Source organism: Crocodylus siamensis, chromosome 9 (assembly GCF_052110815.1).
Source record: "Crocodylus siamensis isolate JL-2025a chromosome 9, ASM5211081v1, whole genome shotgun sequence".
Taxonomy (NCBI): domain Eukaryota; kingdom Metazoa; phylum Chordata; order Crocodylia; family Crocodylidae; genus Crocodylus; species Crocodylus siamensis.
This window is the reverse complement of record NC_143403.1, coordinates 60,404,116-60,430,219: the sequence shown is the minus strand read 5'-3', so window position 1 is coordinate 60,430,219 and position 26,104 is coordinate 60,404,116. Positions and strand designations below refer to the sequence as shown.

The window sequence follows — 26,104 nt, the reverse complement described above, 5'->3', positions numbered from 1 at the left end:
CCAAATTCATATTTCTATACAGGTCTAGAGTGGGCCGTGTGCTTCATACAACTGATTGACTTCTCTGCTTTATTACAACACTGACTTTTTTTTTTTAATTCAGAGAACAGCGCTCTCTCATCTTGTACGCCTATTTTTGAAATGTACTTCACATTACAGATGCAAAAATACACGGGGGGGTCAGAATTCACTTCAATCAATAAAATTTAGAAGAACATTCTGCAACTATAAACAAAGGCAGACCTCATCCCTGAAGAATGTATTGCAATAGCAGCTATAATACACTTGGCACAGAATTCTTCCTTGAACCCAGCACTTGCAGACTTTGCAAGAGCAACATATTGAAGACCTTGCAGGTCAAATTGTAATACACTTTTAAACAAAATATATTCTTTCTAAAATTTCATATGTTCTGAAAGCCTCTAAAAATAGCTTCCATGTTAATATTTCAGGTCTGAGCCCTATTCTGCAAAGGTGCAGTAACATTTGAGTTCAATGGGACTACTCACAGGAGTAAAATTACTCATATGTAGGTGTGGTTGACAGGGTCCTTCCAAGAAATTTGTTTTTACCGCTGAAGAAAGTGCAAAAGTACGTTTCCTTAAAGGGTCCTCACAAACAACATTGGTGAGTAAATACAGTTTTGGAGCTAGTGCAAAGGTGGTTCACCAGCAATTTTTAAATGTTGGCCCTGTTTCTTTCTCAGTTGGGTTCCTGAGCCCATTTCTTAAGTGCTGTGACCCCATTTGGGGTTGTGGTCCCCTCTTGGGGAACTGCTGTAAGTAAAAATGATAGGCTCAATCCTGTAATCCTATCTGGGAAGTGGGGAGTGGGGAGCACAAGAAGAGAGCAGGAGGCATGGCCCTGTACCCTAGTGATTTGCTTCTTCTGCAAGACCCATGCATGCTGTACCACTAAAAAAATCGTAGCAGGGTGATTTTTTTCCCCCCTTTCCTTTGTCAGGTTTGTGCCTCTTGTTTTTTTTCTTCAGCCTATACTATACAGTCCACTTCATATAATAATTTACTTTTTTTAACTTTTACCAAAGCATTGAGTTATATGTTTATACTTGACTATGGATGTGAGACAATTGTGAAAAATACCACTGCTACTCTCAGGTCTTCAGATAACGAAAGTTACATGAAAGTAGGGCAGGATCTTGAAGTGCAGTTACCCCTGGCTTGAATGATGGACAGCTGGCACGTTGAACTGTAGAGGGATTCTGGCGCAGGACATGAAAGCAAACCCTTACTCTTCTGAAAGTGCCATGGGTTCTTTAGCATTGATGCAGAACAGAGAGGACCTGTAAAAGTCTCCTGCGAAAGATACATGCACACTAGATGGAAGCAGTCTGTTTAACTTGGAAAGAAAAAGAACTGAGTCAATTCTGCTGGGATTTTAACTAGTAGTTCCAGGAAGTCTAGGTATTCCAGAGTCTGATATTTAAACGACTATACCATTTTTCCAGCCTGTGGATGATACAATCCTACTTAGCTTACTTAAGTTATTATGTTCAGCATTTACACTTGTCTCACTGGTTTGTCCTACAATTCAGTCCTAGAATACTGAGAGCAAAGAACAGTGAAGGGCTGAATAAATGTATTCAGTAATGAAATCACATTTCCTTGCCAAGATGCTTCTGATTATAAGTTTTTTCCTAACAACATAACAAGTATTTTTGGAGGTGAGAAGGATATGCTGCTTTACACTGGTACTATCAAATTTCCCTTTACAGACCTCTAATGATTAGTTCAAAATGCTCTTAGAAGAATAATTGTGGTAATACTGATTTCTAACTAGAGTTTAATTTTTTTCAGGAATATTTATACACACATCAGTATGAGCTAATACCTGTCTTTTCTTAATTATAATTCAAGTGACATTTTATTGCAAAATCATATTTGTTGGAATATTAGCTGTGGGTGTTTGGCCGTAAGGCTAAGTCTGTTACAAAGCGGAAATACATCTAACCTATAAGTCGGTCTGTGCACCAGGCAGCTCCTGTGATGGAGGTGGTAGAAATGGTGCAGGGGATTTGAATTGGGTGCATTCCTTCATTCTCTTGGAGGATGCCTCTGTGCCAGTTTCAGATAAATCAGTTGAGAGAGGACTCTAATTAGTGGATTGAGAAAAGAAGCCATGGGATAAATAGTGACAGATCCAGCAGAGCAGAGCCCTCACATAGCGATGTTGCCACTCTTCCACTCCAGGTGTGTGCTTTGGAGGAGCTGTGGGATCCTGGCAGATTCCCTCCCTTCTCTCTCTCACTTTTGTGCTCCTGCATGAATCCCTGCCCTTGAGACCTCTTTGGTGGGGATGAGGGTGGACTTGCATGCTAAATGAAACTGGGTGGTTACTTCCCCCCAAATAATGACTTTAATAATAACTTTCTTAGCACAGAAGGCTTTGTGTTGGATTTAAGAATGACCTGCAAAGAAGGTAAAAAGAGCTTATTTCCTTCATTGACAGTAATATAAATGGGACACAGAAAAAATCTTTCACAGTGTTTTGACTGCTCGTACTTTACCTCAGAAGCATTAGGATTGTGCTGTCTTGTGATCACTATTTTTGTTACTGGGCTGTTTCTGCATTGGAGTTTTTAATTGCCTGTCTCACTTGCACCCTGGCAGCTTACATCAGTACACCATGTCTACGCTGAGGGGTTGAGCTAGTGCAGCTACCATGACAAGGGGGACTTGTTTACACTGGATAGTTTGGTGGTTGTAGATGATGTGTAGTGTGATCACAAGCCTGATCTCAAACTGAAGGAGTGTTGAATGCTTAAAACCCAGCCACCCTTTTCTTTCAAGTGTTTTGGTTAAATAGAGTTTTAAATTGCCCGACTAAAAATTGAGCCTCTCAACCAAGTTTGCCTTCTGCCATCTGGAACGTCCTACACCTGTCTGCTCTTCAGTCAGCTGTAATCTTGAGTTTTAAATATAGAGGAAAATTTAGCAAAGCTAAACCTCTCTATACTTAGCCCCCCCCTCCCCCCTCCAAAAGAGGCAAAACCGATTTTTATTGCAGTCTCCTTTTCACAGTGAAAACATCTCTTTATATCAAATCCTAGAGACATCTGATGGTTTCTGCTTTAAAATATTGGATCTTCATTTTTTTTTACAGCCCTAGTGGCAATGGTTTCCTTGTTACTCGTTAGCTCAAAGGAAGACAGAAATATCTCCTAATGTATAAAAAAGAGATGTGCGCCTTATATCACAGTAGTTTGGAGAACAATGCAAAGGTCAATTGTATTGCTTGCTCACTTGTCACATGATGTGGGTGTGTATATGAATGCATCCCTGGAATTCCACTGTGGGATCTGCATCTTTGAAGCTGATGCTAAAATTACTGCCTAGGCTCTTCCAAAGGCGGATACTGATAGAAGATTCAATGAAATCGAAGGTCGCCAGTCTGGTAGGTGTTGAAAGATACCTGGCTATGATACTATTTCTGATTTAATAATGGGAATGGGAGGCTAGCCCTTTGTAATAATTAGGACTAATTACTGAGGAGGTGTTGACAGATGGGCTAAGAGGAAACAAACTGCCTTTATCCAGTGGCTTAGAGTCAGATTACGAGTCTTGTGTTATCTGTTTCTCAGAAACTAGAAGCTTCAGTCATTCACTAAGTCTTCAAAGGGGAAAGGGATCCTAACAATATACAGGATTTGGGATGAGGCTATGAAATAAGTCTTTGACTCAGAATGGCTAAATTAATCCCTTTTCCGTAAATTATCATAGTATTTAAGTTTGAGTTACAGATTGAGAATCTGATTATGGTACTGAAAATGAAGTCAAAGCAATATTGATGACTGTCTTGTTGTTGTTGTTCATGGTTTAGTCAATACGTAAGTCCTTTCTCTATTCATTATAGTGGTCTGAGCGCTCTATTTCCCTAGCAGTCCTTTCCTGATGTCCACTTGGAATGGGGAAGAGAGGGCAAATTACTTAGGAAGCTCTCCCATTCAGAGTATGAAGGTTGCTAGCATGTAGACACAGCTGTGAATGAGCAGAAAAAGAAATCATGCTTACAATAACAATCAGGTTCAATGGCCTAGATCTTTATGCATGAATACAGACAGGACTGTGGAAAATTTTGCAAAATTTGGCAGATTTGAGGTGTAATGTTTTGTTCTTTTTGGAATTACTTTTTAACATAGAATTAAAAAAAAATTCTTCCCTTGTCTCCTTTCTCAGGTGGCCTGCATCTTATAATTTATGGAGTCTTTGACTCCAGAATGGGGCTATAATTGTTGGTGTGATCTGTGCCTGCTTGGGAAGAGTTTAGTAAAGGCATTTGGGGGTTAATAATTTGTCACTGGAATCAGTGTTTGGAGTGACCAACTTCAGACAGATGATTTAAAACTCTAGCAACCTCTTGTGCTCAAATAACCTGGGTTTTTTTTTAAGTGCATCCCATTCCCTTCGTCTACCTTGGTCTTTTTTTTTTTTTTTTTTTTTTTAAGCATTGGATAAATATGGTTCCCCTGGACAGGTTTATAAAGAAAGGCAGCTTTCAATTATTTATTTACTTTTTAACAATGGAGGCATTTTAATTACTGTTTAAATATTTATACCAGTTTTATTGTGCTGTAAAATCTGTTACACTTTGATCTAGATTTTCTGGTTTGAGATAATGATACTGGTAAAAGTTTTCCTAATGAATTTGGTCAGAACATGACATAATCTGATTATTTGATGAAAGATTGACACTTCAATTCCTGCCAGCCTAAAAGTGCAGGACAATAGGGGGCTGTTCAGAGCACATTCAAAGGCTGGGAGTTCAAGTTCAGGTATTGCAGGATGCTTCAAGATTCAGAATTGAGTTGGTGTAACCGTTTTGCATTTCACTGCATTTTTTTCCTGTCATCTGTGGTTCCTATTGGATGAGAGGAATGAAGCTTGAAATATACCATGTTAGACATGCTATGTCATCTACAGTAACTTTCTTTTTTTTTCCATTTGCTAAACAGCATTTGGATGCTTCTCCTCACACATCAAGGAGCTGCCAGTTAAAAAGTGGCAGACATAATGATTGGAACTGGGAAATGTAGAATGAAGATCACTGACAAGTTACAAATCTGCAAATGTTAGTTTTTATGTCCCTCACATTTTTACCGTTTACCTGTTTGTTTTTGACATCCGGTATTGTTATCTAGGAGTGTGAAATTAATATATTTAACAACTGCTTGCTTACATGCTCATGCAAAATGGATCTACAATTATGTGATCAGTTTGACATGAAAGAACAATTGCGGGTTTGTATCTAAAACCTAAGATTAGCCTAATCAGTTAAAACAAACATTTGTTATATTTGATAGCCAAGTAATATTTACCCTGTAAATGTCATTCCTGTTTGCACCGGAATTACAGTCATTCTTGTTAGATTTCTTGGACTAATTTGCCATCTGATAACTAGGCTTGTCCAAATAACATCTGCTTATATTCTGTCTGATGGGAATTGCAATGAACAAAAAGGAGGTGCTGTTACCAATTAATCTTAAATTTTATAAATTCAGAAAACTGCTTTATAAGCTGCTGCTTCAAGTCCTAACTTTGATGTGGCTGATACACGTAACACGTGGCCCTTCTCTCTCTCTTTTTTAGAAAAATATGAATGATATTTTCTGAACAAGTCAGAATTTGTGCGGCAAATTGAAAGGTCCTTATTAAAGCACACAAGGTTCTTTGCGTGAATCTGATATCTTTTATTAGACCAACTTAAATAGTTGGAAAACAATTATTAAGCAAGCTTTTGGGTTCAAAAACTCTTCGTCAAGCTAAGGAAATTTTAGCAGTTGGTGTGTGCTCTTTCTGGATGGAATGAAATTATTAAAGCACAGTTTTTACAGATACCAGCAGGAGTTTTGCTTGAATGAGAACTGTGGCATCTGGTTTAATTAAGTTCTGCAGATTAAAATAATGCTACATACATTTATTTTTCCATGTTAAGGAACTTGGTATTCTTAGAAAAAATCTAACGTAAATCCATTGCCCATAGGAAGAGGCTGTTGGAGCATGCGTGCTGAAAAGGGCTCTTCCAGTGACTCGGTCACCTCATACAAGTTGGTTTCTCTGTCTGTAAAGTGTTTAATGAGATCTGTCTCTCAGCAGTTCAGTGATTTACTTGTAAAGAATTCTGAAGAGGAAAGTGAAAAAAGAATTTAAATTAATAAAGCATTTAAAGAATAAATACTACTGTACTTACTGAGTTAATGCAGTAAATCTTGTTTTTGGGTTTTGTTTTGTTTGTTTGCTAGGGGTTTTTTTGTGCTTGTCATTAAGGATCTGGTCCTGTAATTTCTTTCCCATGTGAATAGCTGCACTGATTTCAGTCGGTCTGTGAGTGCAAGTAAGGATTGGGGCAAAGATATAGGAGAGGAAAATGAACTGTGTGTCCTAGGAGGAACTCCTGCAGCTGATTTACGACTGGTTTATTTATTTATTTAAGTGGATATTTTTAAAGTTCTTTACAAAAACCAATCTACAAAATTAATATTAAAGAACAGAAACAAAGTGAAACATGGGGAATTTTAGTAATCCCATAAATGTTGCCCTATTGTGGCAAGGCTGTTAGGATTTTTTTTCATGATTTAATGGTGAAAATACTTTTTTCCCTCTTTTCTTTCCCAATCATTTTTATTTGGTGACCACAGTGTGTGGTTTTTTTTCTTCTTGTTGTTTTAAGGAGCAAAAAATGAGGGAAGAAAGATGAAAGAAAATATTTTGGTAGCCTTTGTCAGAAAGCTCAACTTACATACAGAAATAACTGTTTGCTGCTATAAGTATTTTGGATAAAAGGTTTGTGGTCTGTGTTGTATATATTGTAGCAGAGAAAATAGCATCCATGCAGTTACATGTTCAGGAGATTTAAAAATATAGGAAATAGCTTTTTCCTTCTGTGTGTGTTTAAAAAGGATCATTTCTCAGTTCTTCCTGTTGCAAAAAAATGCACGGGCTGCTGACCTGAGGTGCTGACTTTGAGGAGATGGCAAGTGCTAGGAATTTCAGGACAGCTCATGCTGCAGAAAACATAAGGTCTACTCCCAGCAAAGGAGCAGTTGGGTTGATGGATTTATTAGTAGATAATTTTCTCTCTAAAGGAGTCAAGATGGTATCGCAAATGGCATTTAATTTAATATGTAATCCTTTATTTGTGTACATTGCTACTTTGGCTTAGTTTACTTGCAGATACTTCTCCAAAAATAATGATTTGTAAAGCAAGGTGTGAGAAGGAGTTCCCCCCCCCTTCCACCCCCCAGTTGAAACTTAATGTAACTTGATCCACAATAGAAAGGTTGCTTCAGGTAAAGCTGGCAGAAGGCATTAAAATGAGTGTAATGTTATATAATTACTATGTGAATAAGCATGAGAATGGTTTTTGGACTCTTCCCTTATCAAATGTTACGAGCCCGACGGTCCTGGGGTGAAGCTTGAAGTCAGAAGAGCTAATTCTGTTTACCCAACCTGAGAACTTTGCTCTGTATGTCAGTAGTTGATCAATTAGTTGTTTTATACTGTAGTTTAGACTTGTAGCTTCATTTCCTACAAGTTACTGTTTTTATTGTGGAATATCACGTTACGTATGTGAATTTTTATTGGATTCCATCAACTCTTTACGTTCCATGTTGTGAAGGGAAAAAAAGTAAAGAAGACAAAAACTTATCCGGTGTGTATAGTGTTTCACGTTCCTATGCCCTGTGGGAGGAAAAGAAAAGTAATAGAACAGACGAATAAATAAACGGGGTGTTGAAACTGGCATTGCAGAGTTGGCTGTTGCACAACAGACCTGCAATCAATTCATTGTCTTTATTGGTTGGGTGCCAGAACAATAGGATAATATTATACAAGAGCAGATTAATTAAAGAGTAATTAGAAGGGAATAAATAAAATAATCATAAAAGTTTGTCATGGGAAAAATATGTCTTTTGAATTAATTAGTTTTCAAGTGAAGTGTAGATGTTAATTGCTCAGAATTACAGAATCCTTAATTGCAGGCTCATAATTTTGGCTCAAATAATTTTGGTTGTTGTAACAACTTGATACATTTCTTCTCTCCCATTTTTCTTGTTTTTTTGTAATTTGCTCCTAAAGGAGATTATTTCAGGAAATGCATGCTAAAATGTCTTGAAGGATTTAATAAAACTTATGTTGTCTGAGGACATTATTAACTATCAGAAGCAAGAGATTTGTGCTTGATGCTGCACTAGGCAGCACCCCTAATTAAGGAGGTTGGGCAGACAGAGCTGTGTGGCTGACAGATTGCTATGCACGGCTGAACTCGAAGGCTGCTCAGAACAACCTTTTGATGGTCCTGGCTTATCGATTTTCTGCTAGATTGCAATATTTATCAAGTGTGCAAAAATGCATTTCTGAGCCTGAATGCTGTGATGTACAGAGACACTTGTGTGAAGACCTTTTTTCATCTATATTGTGCATTTCACATTCTTTAATTTTTCAAGGAGATTTGGCATTTGTGGTCCAGATCTTTTTTCATTAGCCATATGGAGAGTCTGTCTTGGGGCTGAACTACTGTGTGCTTTGCACTGGCTCTCTTTTTCCTTAAAATAAGGCTTTCTTTAGCTCTATCATTGCACTTTACTAAGCAATTAATGGCTTCATAAAGCAAAACAGATGGGTTTCTTTTTCCTTAATCTGCAAAATGAACCTGTTTGTGAAACACTAACATTTCATCAGTTTCAGCTGTGTTTTCATGCTGTATTTTAGTCTCATGTATTAAAAGCAAGTGCAATGACATACGATACAAGGGCTCTCTGATGTTTTGGGCCCCCATTTTTTACATAAATGTAGTCATGATATTTGGCTGTCTCAGAAATGTTTACTTCAGTGATATTTTCAATGCCCAAAATGTTGAAGTATATTAAGAAAGGTCAACCAGCTGATAGCTGAAGGCGAATATGTCAGAATGAAAGACTGAAAAAAAGTTATCAGTCTGACACTTTGGGAGTATTAGAATGATTAATGTTTATGTTCATTTATAGCTTTTACATATTGATTAATAGCTTTTTGTTTCAGTGACTAAAATGCATAAATGACAATGAAATCCATATGCTAACTTGGTATCTTAAAAATAATTACAATCATTCTTAGTTTTGTTCCCATGCTGAATCTATGTTTTGAAAATAATTAAAGTGAATTTTTTAAAATGGCAGATGGAAATATTTGAACCTGATCCTCAAGGTACCAGTTCAGATTCCAAGTATTCCTGAAAGTTGCATGCTTAGATTTTTGTATGTATTTTCCTTGTGGAATTAATTCCTAAAATTCATAAGTATATTGTGGTTTGATCTCTTTGTTAGACAGTGGCTACGGGAAAGGAGATCCTAAAATTGGCATAGTCATTATCCAACTGGAAATGACTAAGAAAATCTCACAGTATTACTACCATGAACCACTTTTTTCTGCTTTTGCAAGATTTCTTGGCATACCACCAGTGGTCAGTAAGCACTCTTTAACTATTAACTGATACTGTGAAAATATAGAAACCTTCATCTTTCCAGTATATGTGGCAGGAGAGAGGTGAAGTTTGGAATAGAGTCTGGGAGAAGCTGATCTCCTAACCTTCCACTGAAGTCAATGGGAGACGGAAATACTCAGCTTCTCCCGAGATTTGAGTTTTACAGAGTTTTCTCATGAGCAGGCACTCTTACTGCTGTTGACAATATTTAAAGTTCTCAATCTGGTTTTTAAAGAAAGGTAAAAAAGAAAAGAGAAAATGGGTATATTCTCACTTGCAATGCAGGATGCGTGGCAGCAGGCTTATGGTGTCACTTAATACGTTATGGTGTACCGTGGTCAGATAAATAATTAATCCTGTTTGTCACTGTTGCATCTCCTTTCAGAAGTAACGACATTATTTCAGTTTGAAGGTCCCTTGGGTATGTTTTTGTTTAAATTCCAAATCCCACAACTGCATGCTTCCAATCCATTGCCATGATTTTATTTTCTGTTTAGGTTTTCACATGAATCCTTCGGGGTTCATCACTGTGCTTAATTTCTGCTTTGATACTGATATCTGAGGTAGATAAAGAATAAATATGCAAAGTCACTAACCAGTGCTGAATGTGCATATTTCCAAAAGATAGGAATCTTTCCATTGCACATTTTATGGGTCAGGTCATTCTATTTGCAATCTAGCTGTATTTTCTTAATTAGCTCTGAGGCAACATGCACTAAAACATCATATTGCTGGATATTATGTATACTAATAAAGATATCAAGTGGAGCTATAAAAAGTTTAATTGCCACATGCCTGGATTCTAGCTGACTGAAAGTTGAATGTCATATTTTGTTGGGCTTTGACTGTTGCAAACATTTGTGCGGAGCTACTAAACTAAAGCAAGTGTTCTGATGTGCCAGTTGCTGCGCAGGCTTCCCTTGCAACCCCTTTTCTGTCCGTGTATCTCAGTTCTGACTTCAAACATATGGTACTGTTTCTCTCGTGCATTTGACATGAGTTTGGAGTGACAGGTTTGCTGATTTATCAGTGATCATTTCCCGTGTGCCCTGATTCTGGATTTGAGCCCCAGTCTCTTCAGCAGGGGAGGGGGAAAAGGTCTTTTATATTTTTGGCATAATCATTGCCTTTCTCGACTTTTTCCTCTTGCTGTCTTCCTTACACTAGTGTGCTGAGTAAAGGTTATGGGATTTGCAGTGTCAAACCCAAAGGCTGAGACAAAAAATAAAATATTTGAGGGAATACATGCATTTTTTTTTTCAGACAATTTCCCTGCCTTTAGAGCACATCTTTTTAGTATGCATTAAACTACAAAGGCTCTTCCTTGCATTTAAATAATCTTAAATTCCAGTTCAGTTGACTTGTGCAGACACATCTGAAAGCTGCTTTTTTGGTTATATATAGCAGCATTTTGGATGAAATGGGTGTTTGTAATCCTGAATGCTGCTAACATGTAATGTGTGCTAGGAGAAACTCATAACGAACAGCGCTTGACCCACCCATTGTTATTTGAGGTCTTTGTGTGTCTTCCTGTGTCTTGTAGGGTTGGAGTGTTGTCACTATGATGGTCCAGGACATGCAAGACAGGTGAAGATATCTTTTATTGGACCAAATGTGTAGTTGGGAGAACTATTGGGTTTCAAGTCCCCTTGTTCACCTTCTGTCCTGAGGAAGTGCACTCAGTGCCTGAAACGTGTCCAACAGCTCTCCCAACTATACAGCTAATCTAATAAAAGTGGTCACAAAAACCCTTGTCTGTTGTATCCTTGGCAGTTCAACTAGTGGAGACCACTCAGATGGCCACTGGATCTCACCTTATCCAAGGTGGCTACTTCCAGGAACACCCAGACAGCCAACAAGGTAGGGGTCAGGGGAGTCTGGAAGATTTAAATGGGTTACGTGCAGCTATTGAGATACTATTATTTCTTGGACAAAAGTGGGAAGGAGGGGTAAAGGCCCTACCATGACAGCCCAGCTGTCAGCTGTTACTTGTAGGCAGAAAACACGGACAGATTTGAACCTGGAAGCCTTTCAGACACTTTTACTGCAGGGTCTGCTCTACCATATTTTAAAATTAGAAGTGGTATTGGGGGAGTGGAGTCAGTGATGTATGTTTTATCCTTGGAGCTTCATAAAAGAGTTCCTTTCCATCAATTTTCTTGGACCTTACATTTGAATACAGGTGCTACATTGCTCTGTCTACAATTAACTAGCCATATGCCATACAACATGGTGTCTTAAAAATCATTTGTAAAAGAACAAAGTTACCTTTTGACCCAACACGTGGTAAAGACAGGAGTGCAAAAAGCCCCAAAGAGGGGCTTTTTGTGTGAGAAAAAGGGAGAAGCAGCTTGAGAATGGGAAAGAAAAAAAGCTTATTCATATCTTTACTAACTAATTCTTTAATCTTACTTTCCTCTGGGAGGATGGCACCTGGGAGACTAGGAATTTCCAAAGAATAGCAGGGATTTCATATATTTGATCACGACCACACCTGGATACGCTGAATATTTTGCAGTAATAATTATGTCTGCACACCTGCTGGTTTGAGTCCCGTATCAGTTTGCCAGACATGCCTAGAGAGATTTATTTCTGGCGTACCTGAAAAACCTCTCTTTACCACCAAGTTTCTGCTATTCTGAATGAATAAAAAAAAAAAGGAGTTTTTTGAGCCTTAGCTCAGGCTGTCTGTATCTCAGACTAAATCATGGGGAGAGTTTGTGTGCATGTGAGGGGTGGGGAACAGGGATGCGGTGTTTGGACGATATTTTAATAGCAATTTGTTTTTGCTTCTATGTGTGATAGAAATACAAGTGACAGGAGTGGGAACAGGAGAGTTGCTGAATTCTGCTGGAATTTTTCCTGTGGGAATCTGTTAATGTTTTTAATTCTCTGAGAGATTTTTCTAAGGTAATCTTTGTGACATTTACATTTTTAAATGACTATTATTAATTGAAAGCTTAACTTTTTTTTTTTAATATACGAAATGCTGAAGTGATGGATCCAGCGGAGGTTCAAATTGTTTAAGAAAAAGTCCCTCTCATGGCATCTCAAACAAAGTGGGATTTTATAAAGATTATTAATAGTGAATTGTTCTTTAAAGTTATGTAACCGAAGGAGATTAAACCATCTCTATGCTTGGCAGCAACCTCTTTTGCAGGACAAAGCCCTTTATAATAAAACAGATATGAGGGCCACAGACATTTGCTTATTAGAGCACCAGGCTGGACATCTGGGTTTTTCCAGCCAGCCTGCTATTGCCAGTGGATACAAATGCAAGTGACCCAACAGGAGGATCACAAGTTGCATCTTGTCAAACGTACCGTATAGGTGTCCAAAGCATTTTGGAGCCCATTTTGACCCCCAAAGTAGAACAGTGCTATCAATTCAGGAAGAACTACAAAAATAAAGAGGAACAACATAGTAATGACCAAGCCAAATGTACAGCAGCAAGGTGTTGCACCTCACAAGGCTCATCTCTTACAAACCAGTAGTGCCATAAGCAAAACTTTTCAGTTGCCTTGCTTTATAAGCCGATGGTCATACCAGAGTGTCTCAGACAAGCAGGTAGTCCGGGGCAGAGGATTCTTTTAGGCATTTTGAAAGTAAATGTCTTCTCACTTTGCTAGATGGAAACCTTTTCCTGGTTTTGGTGTTAGACCAAGGCTCCTAAGTAAATTCATGCAGTTTTGCATGAACAGGCTTGCTCCAGATTTACTCAGCATCAGAATAGGTTGCCCTGGCGTTCCAGTGTTGTCAAATAAGTGTTGTGCTAATTAGATAACTCACTGGAGATGCATGGACTCTTAAGAGACATTGGAGTATTTCACTACTGGGCTTGCAACTGAGCACAATAACAGCATTTAGGATTTAGATAGCAGTTTTCCTCAGCAAAACATTTTGTAAACATCAGTCATTTTTGTGTTATCTCTGTTTGTAAAATGGGGATACTAGAGTCTCAGGAAAGGCTCGCCGCCATGTTTTCAGAAGAATTTTAAGTGACTGAAGATACAGATGGACCCCAGTGGGATTTTTGAAATTGCTGAGGTGCATGACTACTGTTGATTTTTAATACCTTTTTATCTGCTTAAATTGCTCTCACACAGCCAGCAGTTGGAAAACTTTGAATTGTGACATTGCCACATCTCACCAAAAGTCACCTTTGCTGGCTTGCCAACAGCAGTTAATAAGAGAAAATCCCCTGGTGTCGTCAACAGAACACAATGTGAGGCTGTCGATGCAAGGCATGGCATAGTAAACTCGGTTTCCAGATAGGTACATGTCATTAGCAAAGAAACAGTTTCCGGAGAGCTAAAACTTGCTTTATTCACTTATGTATGTCTACAAGTATTTTTCTTCTCTATCCAGACAGAAGGCTTTTCTAAAGCATTGTCCTTGTAAAGACATGCATTAGGAGCGTCTGTTTCATGCCAACTAAAAACTCCCCACATCCATGCACACGCTTACTGTCTGTCAGCAGAAACTTCTGTGTTGGTAATTAGAAAAATGCTATTAAATCTGCCTCATAATCCTAGATAGCCTCTGGGTTGACTCAATTCCATTTTGTCTCCCTCCCTCAGAACCATACCTCCGAATCAGTCCTCCCTGTGACATGCTCTGCATTAGCTACACTGAATATTGAGAAGGCTCCAAAGTTGAATTGTCATTAGAGAGTGATTAGAACGGTATTAGGTACAGGCCTGGAGTCCACATAAAGTGACCTTCAGTGACAAAGTGCTTATTGTAACAGCGAGCCTCATAATAAGGATGAAGTGTGTTACAGGCAGGCACCACAAGGCTGGATCTTACCATGGGGCACAACCTTGTATAAGTGTAAAATCAACTGAAAATTTTCTCCGGGCTAGTCCTGAGTCCCGACCAGCAGACCAACACTGTAGAACAGATGAGTCAGTGCATTACAACATGGAGGTGATGCACTGAGCTTATTAATTTTCATAGCTAATCACACAGTAGTATTGAGGCAGAGTAATGTTAGATTGTAAAAGGTTGTTTCATTGCAACCCTAAAACATAGCGGGTGAGTCTACACATTCATGAATGTGCCATACTCACTGTGCATTTGGTTTAGTACTTCCTTAATTAAATACTAACTGACTGCGCAAGTAACTACATTTACTGCGCAGTGGTGCTGGCGCATGGTTTTTCGTGACACTTACTGCGCAGTAGCCAAATAACACTGCACAGCAGGTTATTAGCATGATTTTTGATCGACACACTACTATGCAGTGTTATTAGGTTACCGCACAGTAAATGTCTTGTGTAGACGCGCCCAGTGTGGCTTAATTAGGAATTATAGATACCATGGTATTAGGGCTGTGTAAAAACCCAAGGTAGACCTGAATCTCAGCTCATGTAGGTTGCTGTAATCACTGAGTCTTGTCAAATAAACAAAAAATTAGAATCTGACAGGTATACAAGATGAAGGTCTACTGAAAAATGGAAATGATTTAATTTCCTATGTAACTTTTAGTACCTCTGTGTTGCAGTTCTTTCTGATTCCTTTACTGTGATCCAGTTAACTTAGAAAATGCTTCTTTGAGCTGCTGTAACACATGACTAAACAGCTCGTTGAAAGAAAAATGATGACAGCTCTCATGAGTTCCCCTGGCTTTTCAGTCTGTTCACTTTTTGAATGCAGGTAATAAAGTCATGGGTTGTTGCCACTGATTTCACAGAAAAGCAGTGAAAGCCTTTCTAAAAATGGTCACTACAGTGCTGTTTTCCAGATAATTTTGCATAGAGTTTATAATTTGTAAAAAATTAATTATGATCCCCTAGCAGTGTTCTGGAGGCTCATCTATAGCAAATTCCAACATAGTTTTCCTGCCATCTATCTACAGAAGTGCTCTTTTTTTTTTTTATGTTTGGGAGTCTTTACACAGTGAACAGGCCTCACTGAGCCCTCAGTCAAACAAAACATTTCAGAATGTGTCTATCTGGATCACGTGAGCAGCACTTTTAAAAGCCAGTATGATGAGTTGTGCATGAAGTTATGCACATATGTTTGTCTCTTGCTCAGTTGTGGCCTGTGACCATCAATTTGAAAAATGGGGGTACTCTGTTTTTCACAGTACATTAGTCTGTGAAAGACATTTGATTTCTACTAGTAGGGGGCCATATTTGAATAAGACCTAGAAATGGAAAGATCTCTATCCCTTTATCCTTCCTTTAAGGAATAGAGTTGCCTGCAAATACAGTATTGAACATAGTTGTCATAATTTTTTTATATAACCATTTTTGAACAAAAGTTGGAGCACTTTTGCATAATGAGACTCTCATGCCAAAATTATTATAGTTCTGATCTCATCTGAAATCCTTGTCAGCAGATAAATTCCTGTGTCACACATGTCTCTGAATGGTGGTGGGTAGAGTGTAGAGGTAGAAAGATCTGTTTTAGGAGGAAGGGGAAAGAATAGCCAGGGGCTATTAAATCACTTGCGCCACTAAATTCCTGTGTATCCAGTTTCTTCATTTTAAAGCTTACCCTTGTCAGTTCGCTTTGCAACATGGAGAGTAATGAATACATTTATATATATATATACCAATCTATAATGAGATCATGTGCTGTAGTTATGCGCTTGCCATAGTTTGTAGGGATGCATTACAACAAGAAGTGCGTTTGATGGATTCTTGTTAGGTAAGAGCCAGAGGAAACATTTTACATTGTACCAAAGCTCCAAATAATGTGAGTTCTAAGGGGAGAGTGTAAATTCTAAGAAAAGCAGATGTTTGAACTGGAAGGTTCGTAATATGTTTCTTGACATACTAGGATTAAGAACATCTTTTGCCTCATTGTTTTTCTGGGTTTGGGGTTTTGTTTTGTTTTTATAGTTATTTCTGGATGATTGCTACTATGGCTCTTCCACCTCCTGATCCAGAGTTTGTATTACGAGGAACTGCAGCTCCAGTCCACACTCTACACTTTTCCTGCAGAAGCCAAGAACCTGAGTTTCCTATTCTCTTCTCTGGGTGAGTAGAAGCTGTCAAGTAAATCTTCTGTTGGAAGCTGTTGCAGAGTTGGGCATCCTACAAACATTGTCTTTGAAGATACCACGTTATTTAAGTAGATTGTATCTGAGAAAAACAGGAACAAAATGCTCCACTAGTAAATGGTTCTTGCAGTGTCTGCACACACCTACTTCCAAGGCAGAAAAGGCAGCAGAGAAGCAAAATTTCATTCTGGACTTCAGATGATTGTCATAGAAAACAGTATCTGTTTCTTCTGTCAGGTCTGCCAATGGTCTGGTCCAAATCTGGAACCTGAAAACACATAGGGTGGACAAGACACTGGATGGTCATGGAGGAAAATCTGTATACTGGGTGGAGACGATACGTGGCAGAGATGAGCTCCTCAGGTTAGTGAAGCAGTTGCACAGGAAGGAAACTTGTGGTATTTGCATTAATATTATACTAAGGGGTTGCTTATTTTTTGCATTAATGAAAGTGTTCTGTCCAACTACACGAAGTTGGACACGATTTAAAATCACAAGTAAACTAAAGAATCAAATAAAAGTTCACAAGATGTAAAGTAACATGATTGAGTTCTTGAGAACAAGCAGTTCTTTTCTGTAACTAAAGCATCATGATTCAGAGTCCATGATGTGTTTTGGTATGTGAATGATAGTGAGGTGACGTGGGGTCTTTGTAAAAAAAAAAAAAAAAAAAAGGGAATTTGGATTCAAGTTGACAAACATTCCACAACTGTTTTACTAAAAGAGTGCTAAAAATATGAACTGCCTTGCAAGGAAGAACTGTTGAAACCAAAGTTATGAGTGATTTCAGGAGGTGGAAATAGAAAAAGATTGGAAAACGCAGAGAAAGAGTAGGAATTGTGGGTTGGGATCCACCAAAAATGAACAAGCATTTGGGTTATATATGTTTATTTTGTTGCAAAACACGTTATGTTCTCATTCAGCGAGGGCGGTTTGAAAGGAACTGTGTACTTTGGATTAGACGGGTGATCAAGCTTTCTCCAGAGCAGATGCCAAAGCGTCTGTGCGACTTCGAGGTGTTCTAACATGTTTATCATGAGAAGACATCTCTTGTAATGTACTGTCAGACTCATTAGCATTTTTATTTGTTGTCTGCTTATGTATAATTAATGCCCCCCTGAAAATTAGAGTTCAGCTAAAATTGTTTGTATAATTAGGCTGTTTTCCCTCTTTCCCTTTTTCTGTTGCATATTTATAACATTTTCACTCATAGTGTCTAGTGTGTATCTTTTTTATATATTTCTGCATCTAAATGTTACCTAGAATGTGCCATTTTCCCCAGCACCTCTTCTGTCATCTTTTTGGTATTATAAATGTTTTAGACATTTGCTGTCACAGACTACAGAGAAGTTGACCATTGCTGTCCAGATGGCTTCTTGAATGTTGTAGTCCCACAGCCAACAGATGTATACATGACTTTGCTTGGCTTACTCTTTCTGACAAGTGAAATAAATAACAATTAAATACAGTTAAAAATATAATGCATGGATGAGGATTACTTGGGGCTCTTTATGAGGTGACAATTCAAGGGAAAGTAATGAAATGTATTGCTTCCGTTCAAGGCAAAAGTATTGTCCTGTGTCAGTTTATGGACTGGAAGAACAACCACAGCTACTCCACTAGTACTTAAACAACTGGACTGTTGGTTTTTTTGTTTTTTGGTTTTGTTTTGTTTTGTTTTGTTTGGGGGGGGGGGAGTTAACCATTTTTTCCAGTTAATCCTCCAAAGGTAAACAGTGAAGTATAGCCTTCCTTTTACCTCCTTGTATTTGTGACCTCTGTCACATTGAGCTTGTATGGGGTTTTTTTTCTCCTTCTTCTACATGGTTTTTACTTATTACTGCTATTTGTTTGGTTCATGTGATGACACACCTGGGTTTCTTGGAGAAAACTGTTTTAGGTGGGTCATTTTTTGTACGTTTGTTCTTCTAACGCTTGTCTCTGATACCAAATTGTTACATTTTACATGTTTGTTTTTATTGCAAAAACTTGCGTGCAAGTGACTGTATACAGCGTATTTGTTTTTGCTGGTAAAAGCCAGGGTCGTGATCAGAAGATCTGCCTCTGGGATTTGGCAGAAGGAAGGAGCATGGTGACAGATTCCGTTTCCATGGATAGTGTGGGATTCTGCAGATGCTCGCTGCTGAAGATGGCGCAGGACCGTTGGCTAATAGCCATGCCAGCAGATGACCCAGATGAGGTAGGGAGTGTATTTCTCTCTGTTGCACAGAGAAGATGTACATCTTACCTACTTTGTTTCTTCAGTTAGACGTTCTGAAAGGGACAAAAATCTTAATCTGTTTGAGGAGAATCTGTGTCCAATAATCTGTTTGAGGAGGGACACAAGGAGCCTATTGTGGCTACTAATTAGACCTGCCAGGGATATGATTGAACCATAAATCACGGTCCGATAACAAACCTTTCTCTCCTAGGTTTTGTCTGACATACAAGCTGCTTACTGATGTTTTTAAAAAACTCCAAACAAACCAAAAAACTGCGCTTTACTGAAAGAAGCAACGTGTTACTTCAACCCGACTTTGCTGCGTCTGTATAGATCGGGCGCTTCAGCGGGGCTTTCTGGCACTTTTACCTAAAGCTGATTCAATCAGCTGTTAGATAAAAGCACCACTAATGCGCCCGATTTATACAGACATTGGGTGAGCCAGGTCAAACTAATGTGCTGCCTCTTTTGGACATGTGCTGGGCTCAGTGTAGGAGCACACCAAGTTTGAAGTAAAGCGCTGTTTTGAAGGGTGGGAGGGCGTAAATTTTTTTTTTTAAGGTCTGCAAGCAGCCTTCAGTATTTGCTGCCGCTGATAACCTTGTGTGTGTGTGACTTTTAAATCCCTTCTGCTAGGCCCACCTACCTGAATACTGGGAAGGGAGAATTAGAGCTTGACTAGTTAGCTAATGGATGAAAAGTCAGATGGAGGCATTTCCATCTGAAATGTAGAGCAATATTTTATTGGGACATTTGGATGGCTCCGGTGATTGGTGTTGTGGTACACAGCTTTTGATTCCAGGTTGATGGTTTACATGAGACTTATATTGAAATGTTAGTGGAAGTTTGGTCTGTAGGATCTGATTTGTGGTCTCAGTTCAGTTTCTATTGGAGGCATCTTGGCCTCTCAAATACATTACCACAGTTGTCATTATTTAACAGCTTTCTTAGAAGTTTCCACAGGGGGGTGGATGATGGACCTCCCATTCAAAGAAACAGTCCTTTCCAGACAGGGGTGAAGGACATTTCACAGAAGGTTGTACTGGCACTGCTCCTGATGTACTTGTTGTGGACTTGAGTACTCTCAATAGGACCCTTATATCCATTAAATTCATTAATAGATTAAATACAGCATGAAATCCACTTGGAACTTTTTATTAAATAACCTTACTACAGTAGTACAACTTTGTAGAAATCTCTTAAATTCCTGTTTTGTTTGACATGCAAGTTATATCTTCTATTTGAGGATAATCAGCAAATACTAAAGAACATGGTATCAGACTAGAAAACAATGAACAAAGGGACAACACTTTAATAACTGTTCATCTCTAGGTGAAAAGCACACCGTGTAGCTAATCGCACATTCTTTTTTAGGCATCCAAAGGCACTAGATTTTCTGGGTTTCAAGGCAAATATATATGTGTAAATGGTGTCCAGATAGTAAGAAATTAAATACTTTTATTATTTTAAAGTTAAGCCCATACTTATGTATTTTCTTGGATCAAGGTCAGAATGCTTAGCATTTTGCAGGCTAGAACCCAAAAACAGTAAGGCAAGCTGTTTTGAGGTCGCCCCATACTTTGTTCCAATTGTTCAAAGTAATGCAGCCATTCTACAGCACAATAATATTTAACGTCCTCTTAAACCCGATGGGAACGTTCTTCTGGGAGGATTATAGACAGCACTTCGTTAATGAAGAATGAAATTATCTTGTAATCCAAAGAAAGGAAAAAATTCCCGTTTCTTCCTACAGTTCATTTCTTTGTTTTATTTTCATTTATATGCATGAGCCTTGCAAACTGATGATGATTTGCCTGTCTCCCAAGGTTAAAAAAGTTCCATTCTGTGTATGAACCTCTACATTAGAACTGTGTCAGGATTCCATAAATTCACTTAAGCTCCTATAATATATAGTACCTCCAAATAGGCAGCACTGTGTGAGACACAGTACATTTGCGGCTTATGATTAAAATTAAGACTTAATAAGTGTTTATGCTTGGCTGATGCCCAAAAAGAGTAATTTTGTCTTAAAGCAGGTTCAGTCCATAAATAATGAGATCTGAACAGGCATTTATTTGTTCATGATTGCATTTAAATCACCAATTATGAGTTACACGCACTTCTCTTGCCAATTTGCCAGAAACATGTTAAAAGCTTTATTAATGTGAAAAAGAAAAAGGGTGTGTTTCCTTGTGGCCAGCTTCAGCCACCCAGGAACACTATTAACCTCAGGCAAAGGCAAATCTTTCTCCTATTAAGGAAAACCAATATAAACACAGAACTTCAAGTTTTAAGTTACAGTTGTCAAAATATATGAAATAGTATTTATTTCTAAGGCTTGGTTGCCACTAATGCAGACTCCTTCTTTGGAACTGTCAATCCGCTAAAGGCAGATCGTGCTTCATTGCTTTCTGCAGAAAGCTCTTCTCGTCTTCTTGTTGCTCTTTGTCCTTGGCAAGCACAACTGCAGCCCCACCGCCAGCTCTTCCCTTCTGAGTCATGCCACGGTGGAAGCTAACTTTTAAAAGATGCAGAAATGCATTTAACACAATAGCACTTCTAACTTACAATTTCAGTCTCCTGAAATGTTGAGGTGCAGTGGTAAAAAGGTGTGCTAGCTAAGTGTGATTCAGTTTGTTTTTTCTTGTGCGATTATTGATAGGTCTCAATGTACAATGAGGTCTCTAGGAAAAAAAGGAGAATTTTTAGTTCTAGTGCAACTATTATGAAACAAATTTCTTGTCTTGGTAATGGCTTCTTGCTCTGCTTCAGACCCTTCAAGTCTGGAGACTAGTCTCCTCTTCCAGTACTGACTGGCCTTGAATTTTCTTTTATATTCTCAGTAGGGCATTTTGTGTTCCACAAGCCTGGAGCACAGTTGGCTTTTGGTAAACTCCCTGACAGCCTCAAGAATTGGGGATGATGTCTTGGCAGGCTCTGAAGCAAATGTATGAAATTGGAAGGAGACCACAGCTGCTCTGCCTTTGATTTGGGAAAGAAACCCCAATAAGACCAATATTTCCTCTCAAGTGCATGTGTATACCTCACGCTAACTGGAGTTGGAGTTGTGGGCTCACATCTGAGACCAGAATTGAGCTTGTCACATTCTGATATACGCCAGAATGAGCCAGCCTGGCAATCTCTGGGGTTGCCAAGCCTTTACTTTCCATTTACTGTCTAGAAAGGAAAGATTGTAGGCCAGGGCTTATTTCAGTAAAATGGAAACTACCCTCATTCTGTTAGCATATATTTGTGAACGGGAGATATGGATAAATGTCCCCAACCAACAAATATTCGATACCTAGGAACACACGTGTGTCTGCGCAAGCGGACACGGGCAGTTCTGCCCATGTGCTGCGATCATGGGGCATTACAGAACTGACAGTTCGACAGACTCGAGCGTCGGCCCCTGTAGAGACTGCTCTGATGTGTTCATACAGTGCAAAACGGCCAAGAAGCTACACTAGCAGGGCTACTAGCAAGGATCTTCCCTGTTGTGAGAGAATGTAGAGTCAGGTATATTGGCTTTACACCATCCATTTCCTTCCACAGCCCATCCACATAGGGCACATGGTCAGTTTACATAGCAAAAGGCAGCTATGAGCAGAGCCAGATGCTGTGCACTGCCTTAGTTAGGCCAGCACAGTAGGCTGCCACAGTGGATATAATTTAGAGCAGTTTAAAGGCTACTCCAAAGTTAACTTGGGGTCTTTTCCAGATGCTGATAGACCTGGGCGGGGGCAGTAGAAAGATCCCCTGTAAAGTCACCTTCCTCTCCTCTCAGCTTTGCTGAGCTCTGCTCCTGGGGGCACATCCAAGCCTGAAAGCTCATGAACTGACCAGAATTTTGCACATGGATGTAATTAGTATTTATGAGGTCTAGAACAACTGTTTTATAGAGCTAATTAACTCAGTGCCATTACAATCTGGGAACTGAGGTTTCTAAGGTAAATATTTTGGATTAAGCATTTAACACACGTCTCTAGAGAAAGATCTGACAAGAAAATGGAGACCTGCTCTTCGGAGTTGTCGGGGTTTGTATCTTCTCACATTTCTTCTACTCAGTGAAGTGCTACTCCTGCTTTCTACTTTTGTGATATCATAAAAAAACCCACAGTATCACAGTGGCTTATCAAATACGCTGAAATAAGGTTGTCAGCTTTCTTCTGCTTAAATTCACAACTGTTCACGGATTTGCTCGGGGTACCTTGTGTGTGAAATACGGGTTGTTTGTTTTGCAATTCCTCACTGAGAAGTGTATGCTTGGCCAGAGTGTCCTGAATTAGCTCTTTGAACGCAGATTAGTTTTTTTTTTTAACAGTTGAAATAGTATCCAATTTTTAAATCCCTTGAATTACTAACCCAAACCATACAAATCACAATAGTGTGTGAGAACTGTACGGCTTTGAATTGTGTTTCCAAGGTACAGATTGAGCAGCTGGGCTAAGGGGAGAAAAACTCCCAACTTGGAGCAGCAGCAGTTTCTTCTGACCATGTTCTCAGGGCTGCAGTTACCTTTATAGCACTCATGCATCTTGTGGAGACTGGCTGGTGATTCCAGCCCCAACACACCTTCCAGCCCACACCTATAGTTCAGCTTCCTGATGACGATTACAGCAAGTCCCTTTGTCCATACTGCTGAAGAAATGCATTCATTCCGTCTCTGGCAGCACAAGGAGGAGGCCCAAGCTTTGACCCATAATTAACTTGCCACCTTAGGAAGAATGAGACCAATAACTCATTACCATCCATGCAGGCAGTGGTGGAGGCTGTTGTGTAGACAGCAAGCAGGTGTTTAACATAGTGGTCTTTGACCTTGTTCAAAATAGGGTCAGCTAGTATAGTAGTCAAACTGCTAATGTGCTGCCAGTGCTATGGTTTTCCCTATTGGAGAATTATAGGGTTTGGATTTTTTGTAGTGTGGGGTCAGCCAGTGAGTAAATAGCTATGTGAATTCAGTATGACGCATATACCCAACACAACCATTGTGTAGCCACAATGTATGACAGGGGTGGGCAGTTATTTTGGGCAGAGGGGTGCTTACCCAATTTTGGCAGGCTGTCGAGGGCCGCATGGGTATCCCTGCCTCTTGTCAGGTGCCCCACCCCCGGTCACCATTTTGGGACCAGTGTCCCAATGTCCTGGGACCAATGTCCCAGGGCCAGCACCAGTGGGGCCCAGAGCAGGGCACACAGGCTGGCAGGGGTCTGTGGAGCCGGGCTGGACTGCACCAGCAGAGAGAGGGGGGAGCTGGCCCGGCTCCGTAGAGCTCCTGCTGGCTGGGACCCTGCGCTCCTGATGCCCCGCTCTGGGCCCCACTGGCACTGGCCCCAGGACACCGGTGCGGGCCCTGTGCTCCCGCTGGCTCCCAGCTCACTCACTCCCAGTACCCCCCAGTTCTGTAGTACAGGCAGGGGGCAGTGCACAGCCCTGACCCCCTGCCGGCCCCTCACCCACCCCGTGCCTGGCGCTCCCTGCTGCACCCACCCGCAGTCCACACGGGGCTGTCTGGAGCAGGCACAGGCAGCCCCATGCAGGCTGCAAGTGGCTACAGCGCGGGGCACTGGCCACAGTGCAAATGAGGGGTTGCTTTTCCCCGTGCTCAGCACCAACTTTGTAACCTGGCCCTGCTGCCAGCCTGGGCCCCATGCTGACAGCCCCTGTTGGGGCTGCGTGCGGTGACAGCAGCTGTGGCCCCCCTGCTTGCCGTGCCGGACAGTGTTTGCTGCTGCCTGCCCGGAGCTTGCGTGCAGGGCAGCCCAGAGGCAAGAGTGTCAAACACTGCCCGGCACAGCAAGCCGGGGGGGTTGCAGCTGCTGTCGCTGTGCACGGCCCTGACAAGCGAGCCTGGAGCCAGCAGCTCCTCCCCTGCCCCATGGCCGGCACTCCTGGCTGCAGCCACTCGCAGCCCGCGGGGTTGTCCAGAGCAGGCACAGGCAGCCCTTCTGCGGGCTGCGTGCGACTGCAGTGCGAGGTGTCGGGCATGGGGCGGGGAAGGGGCCGCTTCCCCCCCGCGCTTGGCTTTTCCCCGAGCCACTTTTCCCTGGGCTCCTTCCCTGCCCATGGTCCTCCCTTCCCCTCCCCCCACCTTCCCCTTTCACCTGCGGTTCCGGTGCGGGGCAGCCACGTGTCCACGTGGTCTCGGGCCAGAAGCCCCAGCTGGGGCTGCCGGCGGAGTAGGCCTCGCTGTTGTGGGAGCCTGCTGGGCTTCCCCTGGGTCCTGCTACTCTTGGTTCCTGTCATTTTTTACAGGAACCAAGGACAGATAAATATTAATTTTCTAATTTTTTTAGGGGCCCTGCGGGCTGGGTGCAGCCCATGGGCCGTATTTTGCCCACCCCTGATGTATGAGTTGGGATAATACAAGTCTCCCTATGTAACTGTAGCAGGCAGGCTCCACAACAGAAATGGAGGGAGAAGCCAGAAGAAGAGGAAAAATGTTTAAACTAACCTGCAGCTGCCGCTTGTCTGGAGAGAGGATTTTAAAAGCTGGAGGAAACACTGGAGAGTACTAGAGGAAAACGCATCATATCCCAACAACCTGGCATCATTCTCTTACAAAGCAGTGTGTCTGTGTAGATAAACTGAATTCTCATACTGCAGTTCCCCAAGCCATTTTGAGCCTGTTTTGATTTAACCCTTCTTTCTGAGTTTCCCATAGACAATGTACATAAAGAAAATAAATACAAGAAGAGTTTTCATTAGCTTTAATGGCCTTAAGAGTCTCGTGCATGTTTTTACAGCAAAATTGTGACCTGGAGCCTGACCAAATAAACTTGTTTTCCTAATGTCAGGTTCAGGTTTTGGAGCTTCCATCCAAGACATCAGTCTGTACCTTGAAGCCAGAGGCAGGTGCCAAACTGGGCATGCCCATGTGTCTGAAGCTATGGCAGGTAAGGCAACCAGGCTTACTAATTGTGAAATGTTTTCCCTGTGATTCATTCATATAAAGCATATGAATCTTTCTTCACTCAGATTCTGATTTATTGTCAAACCAATCAAGTAATTATACTATTAAAAGGTGGGAGGAGGGGGAGAGATTCGTGAACATCCTTAATGTAACTTCTGGCTTTCCAAGCTTTAATGGAAGATACATGATCTGCAAATACTTACTGAAAGCTTTGTAACCTTAGGATAGATACTTTTTTTTTTTTTGCATCAGTCAAGAAGAAATGAGTGATGTATAGAAGCCAATCTTTTGATACACATAAAAGGTGCTGAGAAATGAGTAAGGTATTAAAAATAGTAATTTTAAAGGCAGGTTGTGCTCATTTTCTCCAACCCCACCAGCTGGAGAGCAGGTTATTGAACATTTTTATTCTAGACGTGCAGCATGGGTGAAGTGTTTAAGACTTATGTCTGCTTTGAACAAGAAAGGAGAATATTGTTTTTCC

At 40.4% G+C, this 26,104-nt stretch overlaps 1 protein-coding gene across 10 annotated transcripts in view; it reads left to right on the top strand.

The window, feature by feature from the left end:
- Window positions 1-26,104, top strand: part of GNB1L (G protein subunit beta 1 like) — a 59,004-nt gene that overhangs the window by 20,676 nt on the left and 12,224 nt on the right. For 5 of the 10 annotated variants that reach the window (XM_090063613.1, XM_090063608.1, XM_090063609.1 and 2 more), the window contains 4 exons: window positions 16,329-16,466; window positions 16,727-16,852; window positions 18,527-18,689; window positions 25,505-25,603. In XM_090063613.1, coding sequence (XP_089919739.1) covers window positions 16,339-16,466; window positions 16,727-16,852; window positions 18,527-18,689; window positions 25,505-25,603 — 516 coding nt within the window. In that variant the 5' untranslated portion in view covers window positions 16,329-16,338. Of the gene's footprint in view, window positions 1-180; window positions 357-452; window positions 628-11,250; window positions 11,338-12,282; window positions 12,388-16,328; window positions 16,467-16,726; window positions 16,853-18,526; window positions 18,690-25,504; window positions 25,604-26,104 lie in introns of those variants that run through there. The other 5 variants (XM_090063612.1, XM_090063610.1, XM_090063615.1 and 2 more) reach the window with 3 other exon arrangements.